This window comes from Ovis aries, chromosome 13 (genome assembly GCF_016772045.2).
Source record: "Ovis aries strain OAR_USU_Benz2616 breed Rambouillet chromosome 13, ARS-UI_Ramb_v3.0, whole genome shotgun sequence".
NCBI classification, from domain to species: Eukaryota; Metazoa; Chordata; class Mammalia; order Artiodactyla; family Bovidae; genus Ovis; species Ovis aries.
Window position 1 is genome coordinate 74,180,858 of NC_056066.1, and position 11,740 is coordinate 74,192,597.

The 11,740-nt window shown below is 44.1% G+C and overlaps 1 protein-coding gene across 1 annotated transcript; it reads right to left on the minus strand.

The window, feature by feature from the left end:
• Positions 1-4,012: 4,012 nt before the first annotated feature.
• On the minus strand, positions 4,013-11,306 carry LOC121816233 (spleen trypsin inhibitor I-like). The gene is made up of 3 exons (XM_060397064.1): positions 11,072-11,306; positions 9,029-9,112; positions 4,013-5,227 (listed from the first exon to the last, which is right to left on the minus strand). The coding sequence occupies exons 1-3, from the start codon at positions 11,169-11,171 to the stop codon at positions 4,908-4,910; spliced, it is 504 nt and encodes a 167-aa protein (XP_060253047.1). The 5' UTR covers positions 11,172-11,306; the 3' UTR covers positions 4,013-4,907.
• Between the last annotated feature and the right edge of the window lie 434 nt (positions 11,307-11,740).

The window sequence follows — 11,740 nt, forward strand, 5'->3', positions numbered from 1 at the left end:
TTGATCGCTCAGAGCTTTTGTGTAATAAAGTTTTATTAAAGTATAAAGGAGATAGAGAAAGCTTCTGACACAGACATCAGAAGAGGGCAGAAAGAGTGCCCACTTGTTAGTGTTAGCAATGAAGTTATATACTCCCCACTGAATCCAAAGAATGTCTGGAGGTTGTAAAGACCTCACCAGACCTACTCCCATAACAGAATTAGCCAGAAGGTTTAATCCCAAGACTGTCCTCAGGAAGAATACATTGCTGTTGTATAATCCTTGTAAAGAACCGGTCTAAGGTAAGGTAAGGTGAAGTCGCTCAGCTGTGTCCAACTCTTTGTGACCCCATGGACTATAGCCTACCAGGCATCTCCGTCCATGGGATTCTCCAGGCAAAAATACTGGAGTGGGTTGCCATTTCCTTCTCCAGGGGATCTTCCCAACCCAGGGATCGAACCCAGGTCTCCTGCAATGGAGGGAGACGCTTTAACCTCTGAGCCACCAGGGAAGCCCAAAGAACAGGTCTACTCCCATAATTTACAGAATTAGCCAGAAGGTTTAATCCAGAGACTGTCCTCGGGCAGAATCAGTTCAGTTCAGTTCAGCGGCTCAGTCGTGTCCGACTCTTTGCAACCCTATGAATCTCAGCACGCCAGGCCTCCCTGTCCATCACCAACTCCCAGAGTTCACTCAGATTCACATCCATCGAGTCAGTGATGCCATCCAGCCATCTCATCCTCTGTCGTTCCCTTCTCCTCCTGCCCCCAATCCCTCCCAGCATCAGAGTCTTTTCCAATGAGTCAACTCTTGTTATATAATCCTAAGGAATATAGAGAAGGAAAAAAAGTGTGTCTTTTCTTCCTCCTTGAGAATTCCAGACCCCTCTCTCCTTGGAGACTCCTAGACTTCTTATCAACCTGCCTAGGAAATGACTCTCTCATTACTCATCAATAGCTGCACCAAAGATTTAACATATATCATATCTTTTCTCTTCTGATCACAATATTATGAAATTGATAGATGAAGCAAAAAGCAACCTCTGAGTTGCAAGGCCTGACCTGGCGCCCCAGTGGGGCTTCCATTCTCCTGCTCAACATCAACATTTCACAGAACCTCAATATCAGACAAGTTCATTCTGTGTCTGCGAAAGATCGAAACAAGAATAGGACATTCGATAATTACGTTTGAACACGGGCACAACAAGTTACATTATACAAACCACCAAAATAACCACACATCCCCCTATCTCGAGTGACTGCTACATCTTGCTCAAGTACAGCTCTCACTTCTATCTAGACTTCCCTTTATAGAGTTAACATTAAGATACCCAATGTGAAGAACAGCCCACTTCCTAACACTATCCATCCAGAGCAGATGAAACCCTCACCAAAACCATCTCATAGCCCACCTACTAGAAGATCTTTCTAACTTCTCTTTTTTAAATATAAGTTTATTTATTTTAATTGGAGGTTAATTACTTTACAATATTGTATTGGTTTTGCCATACATCAACACTCTTAATACATCATATTGTTTTCCAAGGAGAGTCCTGTTCCTTACTGCAGTGAGTAATAAACACAACTAGTTCAACTAAGAATGGAGGTGTTTCTAGTGGTCTCCAGTGAGAAATATTAACAAGTATAAGCATTATCCTTATTTTATAACCAAAGAAAGGAAAGCTCAGAGATGTTGAGAAATTTGCCCAACACTGGAAGAAAGTAAGTAACAGCACCAGCATCCTCTGTGTTCTTGTTTATTATAATACTGTGCTTACAGTGGTCCCCATGCCTCACTTTCCCCATCCGTCATGAAAAAGATATTGTTTTCCCAAAGTACCTCCATCCTACATCTTCCCTGAGACAGGAGCAGAAAAACATCATCAAAGTGGCTTTACTTGAGAGAGTGGGGACCTGCCCTGTTAAGAAACAAATATAGTACTTAATGTCATCTCCATGCCTCCATTTCTGCTCTTGAAGGACACTTAGAATGGTTAATAGAATATTTCAGGCAAAATGTTAATACAGAGCTTGGGGCACCAAAGGGTAGTTGCCCCTGTTTAATTGAAGTAAGAAGCCCCATACGACCTCAGGAAATCAGATTCTTAGAAAAGTGGACAACTAAGCCTTCTGCCAATTCTCCTTCTGAGAGTCCAGGAGAACAACCTGCCCTCCCCGTCCTCCCCAGTTTGAATTGAACTTAGAAGTAAGGAACAAAAGCTTTCATATTGAGGTGTCTGTGTCCCAGGTTTTTGTGTAGCTTGGAATGGCTATCAAAAGGTTGCTGATGCTATAATGTGTTTGCTTCCTATACCTGGTAGGGCACACTCTGTGATGAGGAAAGGGGAAACGCCCACTGCTCTGCAAAACAGTGAGAAGAACCACCATTTCCATGAAGCCAATGGGTTAAACAGAATATATTAAGAAGAGGTGGCAAGAATACACAGAACTATACAAAAAAGATCTTCATGTCCCAGATAACAGTGACGGTGTGATCACTCACCTAGAGCCAGACATCCTGGAATGTAAAGTCAAGTGAGCCTTAGGATTCACTACAAAGTTCGTGGAGGTGACAGAATTCCAGTTCAGCTGTTTCAAATCCTAAAAGATGATGCTGTGAAAGTGCTGCACTCAATATGCCAGCAAATTTGGAAGACTCAGCAGTGGCCACAGGACTGGAAAAGGTCAGTTTTCATTTCAATCCCAAAGAAAGGCAATGCCAAAGAATGTTCAAACTACCACACAGTTGCACTCATCTCACACGCTAGTAAAGTAATGCTCCAAATTCTCCAAGGCAGGCCTCAACAGTACATGAACCATGAATTTACAGATATTCTAGCTGGATTTAGAAAAGGCAGAGGAACCAGAGATCAAATTGCCAACATTTGATGGATCATCGAAAAAGGGAGAGAGCTCCATAAAAACGTCTACTTTTGTTTTATTGACTACACCAAAGCCTTTGACTGTGTGGATCACAACAAACTGTGGAAAATTCTTAAAGTGATGGAAATACCAGAACACCTGACCTGCCTTCTGTGAAAACTGTATGCAGGTCAAGAAGCAACAGCTAGAACTGGACATGGAACAACAGACCGGTTCCAAATCGGGAAAGGAGTATATCAAGGCTGTATATTGTCACCCTGCTTATTTAATTATATGCAGAGTACATCACGCAAAATGCCAGGCTGGGTGAAGCACAAGCTGGAATCAAGATTGTCGGGAGAAATATCAATAAACTAGATATGGAGATGAAACCACCCTTATGACAGAAAGTGAAGAAGAACTAAAGAGCTTCTTGATGAAAGTGAAAGACGGAAGTTAAAAAGTCGGCTTAAAACTCAACATTCAGAAAACTAAGATCATGACATCTGGCCCCATCACTTCATGGCAAATAGATGGGAAGAAAAATGGAAACAGTGACAGACTTTATTTTGGGGGGCTCCAAAATCACCACAGATGGTGACTGCAGTCATGAAATTAAAAGATGCTTGCTTCTTGGAAGAAAAGCTATGACCAACCTAGATAGCATCTTAAAAAGCAGAGACGTTACTTTCCCAATAAAGATCCGTCTAGTCAAGGCTATGGTTTTTCCAGTAGTCATGTATGGATGTGAGACTTGGAGGATGATAAAGAAAGCTGAGCACTTAAGAATTGATGCTTTTGAACTGCAGTGTTGGAGAAGACTCTTGAGAGTCCCTTGGACTGCAAGGAGATCAGACCAGTCCATCCTAAAGGAAATCAATCCTGAATATTCATTGGAAGGATTGATGCTGAAGCTGAAACTCCAGTACTTTGGCCACCTATGTGAAGAACTGACTCATTGGAAAAGACACTGATGCTGGGAAAGATTGAAGGCAGGAGGAGAAGGGGATGACAGAGGATGAGATGGTTGGTGGCATCACCGACACAATGGACACAAGTTTGAGTAGGCTCCAGGAGTTGGTGATGGACAGGGAAGCCTGGCATGCCGCAGAACTGAACTGAACTATTGCTTAAGGTTTGTAGTTGCAAACAACAGACTCCACTCCCATCAGTTTGATTTTGAATATGCATTTATTGAAATACAAGCCACAAGGTTTGAAGCTACAGAAAGAGAAACTGCAACATCATTGTTGGGGGAAAGAGCTTGTTTATTGCAAAGACTTCTCTCATTACTGATGCTGAGACTGGATGCCAGAAATACCACCCTGGCCAGCCACAAGGAGAGCAGTTAAGGTGTAGAAGGGGATGAAGGTGAAGATGTCATGAGGATGTGGGTTAAGATAAGAATCCTGGTGTCAAACCACAGGCTCTATAGTTGCCTGGGGCAGGAGGAATGTGCTTCCTCATTCCTTCCTTCCTTCCTCAAATAATTATAAACTGTCTCCTTGGTGCCAGAAACTGTGTTAAGTGCTCAGGATAAAGGGAAGACTGTATCTCATGAATCTTAGAGCCAACTGGGTGAAAAAGAAGTAAGATATGTAGACCCGCAGAGGAAAGGAAACAGGCAGGTTCTGCTGAGGTGGGTAGGGGAGAAAAGAGCTACGAGGAAACTGAACTGTTTCAGAAGCAGCCACAGCTCAGTGCTGCAGGGATCCATCTCAGACTTCAGAGTTTTGGGGGACCACTCTTCGCATGTCCTCTGCAAAAAGAAAGGAACTTACTGAGTGCCATCATTGTAGCCCAGACCTGGACACCGTTCATCATGACAGAGCCTAGACTTTCCAAAAAATATGGAACTATAGTCCCCATGACCCAATGGACAATAAGACAGAGATAAGTCTTCCAAGCCTGAAAGGTGCTCAGCAACACTGCAGACCTGCCCTGGAGGTCTCATCAGTGTTCCACCTGAAAAGAGATGCATGTGATCAGGTTGAGATGATCACAAAAAGGCATCTGGGGTTGACCTTCTGCCATTCTCTCCCTGGAGATCTCGCTCAGTGTGTGGTTTCACAGGACACTGCAGCCTCTTCTCTTGGCAGCAGCAAGGAGGAAGATACTATGCAGGGTGAATGGTGTGTGGCCCCCTGGGCTCTGCCTCTTTCCCCCACCCTTCCCCTCCCCCTGTGCCCTGGCCCGGGACCCTGCCCCTTGACCGCAGATCTTAATGCACTCCTCTTCAGTGAGGAAGTTGTTCTTCTTTCCATTACAGCCACCATATATAAAGTGCTCACAGTGCCCAGTCTTGGCATTGTAAAAGTATCTGATCTCTGGGGTAATGCAGGGACCTGAGAATTTACGCTCAAGGCAGAAAGCAGGCCTAGAAGTTGCTGAAACGGGAGGGTCAATGAGTCAGTTATAAGGATGGTCATCACAGCTCGGCCTACAAAGTCAGCAACTGAAACCACCTGTTTGTTCACAATAGAGAATGTTAGGGTTGCAGAAGATGATCAAATTGAAAAGCTCATTTGTAAACCTCTTTTCTGGAACATAATTATGAATGTTGCTAAGCATGACACAATATATTAATTATGTACAAATTTATATCTCCTCATGAAGTATTTTAAGAAAAATTGGTACAATGCCTTTGATCAGATTTGGACTATAAAGAAAGCTGAGAGCTGAAGAATTGATGCTTTTGAACTGTGGTGTTGCAGAAGACTCTTGAGAGTCCCTTGGACTCCAAGGAGATCAAACTAGTCAATACTAAAGGAAATCAGTTCTGAATATTCATTGGAAGGACTGATGATGCTGAAGCTGAAACTCCAATACTGTGGCCACCTGATGTGAAGAACCAACTGTTTGGAAAAGACCCTGATGCTGGGGAAGATTGAAGGCAGGAGAAGAAGAGGACAACAGAGGATGAGTTGGTTGGATGGCATCACCAAAACAATGGACATGAGTTTGAGTAGGCTCCGGGAGTGGGTGATGGACAGGGAAGCCTGGCATGTTGCAGTCCATGAGGTCAAAAAGAGTTGGACACTACTGAGCGACTGAACTGAACTGAACTGAACTGAATAAAAACTTCTATAGGACTTACCTGTGGTCCAGTGGTTAAGAATCTGCCTTCCAATACAGGAGTCCTGGGTTCAGTCCCTTTTTAAGGAACTGAGGTCCTACTGTGAAGAAGGCTGAGCACCGAAGAATTGATGCTTTTAAACTGTGGTGTTGGAGAAGACTCTTGAGAGTCCCTTGGACTGCAAGGAGATTCAACCAGTGCATTCTGAAGGAGATCAGCTCTGGGATTTCTTTGGAAGGAATGATGCTAAAGCTGAAACTCCAGTACTTTGGCCACCTCATGCAAAGAGCTTACTCATTGGAAAAGACTTTGATGCTGGGAGGGATTGGGGGGCAGGAGGAGAAGGGGACGACAGAGGATGAGATGGCTGGATGGCATCACTGACTTGATGAACGTGAATCTGAGTGAACTCCAGGAGTTGGTGATGGACAGGGAGGCCTGGCGTGCTGCGATTCATGGGGTCGCAAAGAGTCGGACATGACTGAGCAACTGAACTGAACTGAACTGAGATCCTACATGCTTTGGCGCAACTAAGCTGCTGGACCACAACTACTGAGCTTTTGGCCCACAACTAAGATACATGTCAAATTAATATATAAATGCGCAATTTAAAAAAACCACACAACTCTACAACAACAAAGAGATATCACAGATAAAAAAATATTTCCTATGTATCAATAATTACTGGGTCTAGATACCTTGGTTTTATAATACTATTCTCTGTGCTTATGTGGATGGTAAAAGCTTTCCACTGTTAATTTTTAAAAATGTGAAGGAATCATGCTACAGTGGAAGAAAAGCATGAAGCAAACATACCAGTGTGTTTATTTCTGATACCTCAGGCTGCTGCTGCTGCTGCTACTAAGTCACTTCAGTCATGTCCAACTCTGTGCAACCCCATAGATGGCAGCCCACCAGGCTCCCCTGTCCCTGGGATTCTCCAGGCAAGAACACTGGAGTGGGTTGCCATTTCCTTCTTCAATGCATGAAAGTGAAAAGTGAAAGTGAAGTCTCTCAGTCATGTCCGACTCCTAGCGACCCCATGGATGGTAGCCTACCAGGCTCCTCCATCCATGGGATGTTCCAGACAAGAGTACTGGAGTGGGGTGCCATCGCCTTCTCCGGATACCTCAGGAGGACTATATGACTTGAATGTTGATACCAATAATACGTTGATACTGTGATCATAAAAAGAAATATAGGGTTGTTTTTTTTTTTCTTTTCATCCTTTTCCTGACCCTGAGTTCCTAAAAATCTTGGTATTTCTTATGTGAGAAGAACAATAAAAGTATCTTCTGGTACTAGAAGTCGGAGATTTTGGAAAGACCCTGGTAACCCCAGATTGGATTGCACAGGAAAGCACCGCCTTTCCTTCTTACCCTCCTATCCTCCCCTGGGGTCTTCTTTTCTCCATCTCCTCGCCTTTCCTCAACCTCAAGGAGGGTAATGGAGCTGTCTGTTGAACAATCTCCAAAAGCTAATGATTTAATGCATCATGACTAGGTAATGAAGTCTCCATAGAGGCCTCAACAGAGCAAGACATTCATGTTATTCAAGAGAATTGAAATCGACGCCGGGAACAACATAGATACACACTTTATCATGGCTCACTTGACCGCTGCTGGAGCCTGCTCACTGGTCCTCTGTCTCTGCCCTTTGCCCCCTAGAGGGCACTCTTGGTACTGCAGCCTCAGGGATCCTGTTAGTATTCAGCCCTATCCCACTGTTCCTATGACCAGTCCCTCAGTGATCACTCTTTGCTCTGAGAGTCAAATTCTGATTCTTATAAAGTCCTGCAGAGCTCTTCATGACCTGCCCCCATGGCCTCTTGGCCTCATTCCCTCCCACTCCCTTCCCCTCCCTTCCACCCATTCATCTTCAACCACCCTGGTCCAAGTTGTTGCTCAAACACAACAGCCACATTTCTTCTACAGCCTCTGCTCAAACCTTCCTTATCACAGAAGGTGTCCTTGACCCTGCAGAGAAAAATCACAGCATCCTTCCTCCGAATCACTCTCTAACTTCAAAAAACTTATAATCTACCATAGGATTTCTGGCCTTCGCTATTGTTTGTCTCCCTCCTAGAAAGCAAACTATTTGCCAAATTTTTTTCACAACCCAAGAACAGTGCTTTGAAGGGACTTACAAACTCCCATTTTCATTATCTCCCCAAGTGCAAGGTCATTAAATAAAATGGGTATAATTGAATTCCTTTTAGTAAAAGAATCACCTGATGATACAGCACATCAGCATAATAGTCAGCCTCCCTCTAACATTCAATCTCCTGACAGCATAATAAAATAATGTGTCCAGGTGATCACTAACCCAGCAATCTCTCTGAACCCAAATAAATATGAGTTTTTATGGATATTTTCAAGAAATAATCATAATGATTGAATTAGCGCCCATTGCTGGTGGATCTCAATCTCAAAATCCTGGCCCACTCCTCAGAGGTGCTAGTAAAAAAGTGGTGAATTTCCAACCTCTTAATGGGTGTTTGAGTTTTGGGGAAGACCTGCCTTTTCCTAAAGGTTTTCCAGATCATTTTGCATGATCTGGAGGCATGATCTGGTGGTGTATCTACTACCACTAACCAGTTCCTCAAACACTCACCAGGTATCCCCCATCAACTGACATCTGAGATGAAATCCATGCAGTTAATGCAGCTCCCACAGGTTGAGGGCTCAATACTGTCCTCACTTTAGTGCCAGCCATGTGGTCCAAATTTACTTATGCCTGTGACCAAATGGCTAAAATGTGGAGGTCCCATGATCCCTCCATATTCAATAAATCAGTGGAACTGGTGACCAAACTTAGGAAAATCCTTACTTACTATTCTCAGATTAATATACATGAAAATTCATGAACAGTGAAATGGAGATCTGTAGGGCAAAGCAGGAATGGAGGCGTGTGGAACTTCCTTTCCCAATTGGAGCACAGCACCCTCACATCACGTCATTGCATTCCCACCCAGAACACTCTCTGATCCAAATATTTGTGAATTTATATTGACGTTTCAAGAAATAGGCTTATTGATTGAATCATTGGCCACTGGTGACTGCTCTCACTCGCAGTGACCTTCCCTCTCCCCAGAGCTGCAGAAGGTACAAACCTTTATTCTCTTCTTGGAGTATTGCTGTTGGGAGCTCCTTTACTGAACGTTTCTCCAGTCGCTTTCCAGAAATCATCACATGACCTACTAGAGAGAATAAATTTCAAGAGTTTCAGGTGTCCTGGTCCATGAAACAGATCAAACATGGTTAAGAAAATAACAAAATAGGACAAAATAACAAAAGAGGATAAGAGAAAGGGCCCGAAGACTTTAGTAATATTATGTCAGCCTTGGTCCCACAGCCTACCACACCAGAGCTGTGTTTCTTCATTTCCCTGCAGTTACTGTCCTCCACACTCCACATTGTCTAATTAGTTTTAATAATAGAGGAATAATCATTATTTGATTAAGAAATATTTCACTATTCACCTCTCCCCAAGCCTCACGTAAGCCCTCATATCACAGGATAAGGTGAGTCTGGGTTTTTTCCTGACATGAAATACGTGGTTTCTCCACCAACACCATCCAATTCCCAACACCCAATGGGAGAACCACAGCTAACTGACTTTTGATACCAAATCTGTGGAGTTAGTGCCGATGCCACAGTTGAGGCATCCAGACTGTCCTCTCTTCAGATGCCAGCCAAGTGGTCTCAAGTCACTCATGCTTCTGACCAAGTGATTAAAAGTGAGAGTTTCTATGACCCCAGCTCCATGCTCAAAAATTCAATAGAACTGTCGATCAAACTCATGAAAACCCTTACTTACAGTTCTCAGATTAATATACACAGTAAAACTCAGGAACAGTGAAATGGAGGAGATATGTAGGGCAAAGGAGGAGTGGAGGTGTTTGGAGTGTCCGTGCCCTGGTGAGCACAGCACCGTCACAACACCACCATTAGTTCCCACCACAAAAGCTATCCGAATGACAGTATTTATGGATTTTTATTGACGGGTGACTAAATAGGCACATTGATTAAATCATCAGCCAGTGCTGATTGGTCTCAATCTCTGTGCTTTCCTCTCTCCCCAGAGGTGCAGAAAGTTCAAAGCTTTAAGTCTGTTATTGAAGATTCTCTTAGTCAACCCTTTCAGTATACCGAATTTCAATTCTTTAACAACCTTGTGGTCTATGAAAGACAAAAACTCCAAAATTGTCTGGAATCTTGGGCCATGAACCAGGACAAGGATCAAATATGGATAATAATATGATAGTCAAAAGAGGACAAGGGTAACGGTCTGGCAACTTGCTAATACTGTGTCAACCTTGGTCCTACGAGCCAGCCAACACAGAGTTGTGTTTCTTGCTTTCCCTGTAGTTGCTCTGCTCAGTAGTTCCAGGTCTTTCTCATTAATTTTTATAATAGAGGGATAACCATTATTTGACACACACACATATATGTACTTTCTGGCCCCAAGCAAGTAGGTACATGAATCTTTTCAAGTGAACATATCTTGGTGGAAAATGACCAAAATTGGCCAAGAAATGTGAATAAACTCTTTATAATTGTAACTGGCAAAATGTTCAAAGAACCCATGTTACAGGTACTTGCTGCTCAGATGAGGAAACTGCAGATGACTTCTTCTAGGCCACAGGGCACATGGGTGGCAGGTTTCAGACAAGATATTGCCCTGTCACAACCCGTTTGATATACATATGTATCTAATTTTAAGATATTTCCTCATGAGAATCATAATGGGAGTGGAGTTAAAGATTTGCAACTTCAGACTTTCCTGATCTCCAGTAGTTAAGAATTAGCCTGCCAACGCAAGGGACATGGGTTCTATCATTGGTTTGGGAAGATTCCACATGCCTAGAGGCGACTAAGCAGGTGAACTGCAACTCCTGAACTCAGATGCCTAGAGCCCCTGCACTGCAACAAGAGAAGCCACCCCATGGAAAAGCCTACACACTGCAACCAGAGAATAGACCCCAGAACTAGAGAATGTCCTCGCGCAACAAGGAAGAACAATATGGCCAAAGCAAACAAAAGCCCCACCCAATGTGGCAGGAAACGTTCCAAGAGGGTTGGCAGCATCCACCCCACCCCTTCCAAGAACTCCCCTCATTCCCCTCCAGTCTACAGAGGAGAGGTGAACCTACCTTCGTCCTGGGTATGCTGTTCATACACCGGGGTGCTGTCCGCCAGGATAACCAGGAGGAAGAGAAGGGCTGCGGAGAGGCAGAGCTGCCTCATCTTCATAGCCTTGCAGGAGGGCTCCTGAGGATGCTGGGGATGGACGGGGCTTTTAATATCCTGGCTGAGAGGTTGGATCAGGCAATGAGGAAGGGAGTGAGACAGGGGAGGAGTTGGGTCAGTCCTGTTTATTGTGAAATTCCCCCACCTAACCATGCCTCTTGCTTCTGTCTGCAGGGGGTCAAATGTCCAGTAACAGCAGTTCTCAGACTTGACTATGCCTGTGTGTCTTGTGTAAACACAGATTGTGATCAGACAGATGGAGTTTTGTTCAATGTAGTCACTCAGGGAGCATCTAAGCACCTAGAGCACTGTATGACACATGATGGATGGTCAGTGAGTTCAGTTCAGTTCAGTTCAGTCGCTCAGTCGTGTCCGACTCTTTGAGACCCCATGAATCGCAGCACGCCAGGCCTACCTGTCCATCACCAACTCCCGGAGTTCACTCAGACTCACAGCCATCGAGTCAGTGATGCCATCCAGCCATCTCACCCTCTGTCGTCCCCTTCTCCTCCTGCCCCCAATCCCTCCCAGCATCAGAGTCTTTTCCAATGAGTCAACTCTTTGCATGAGGT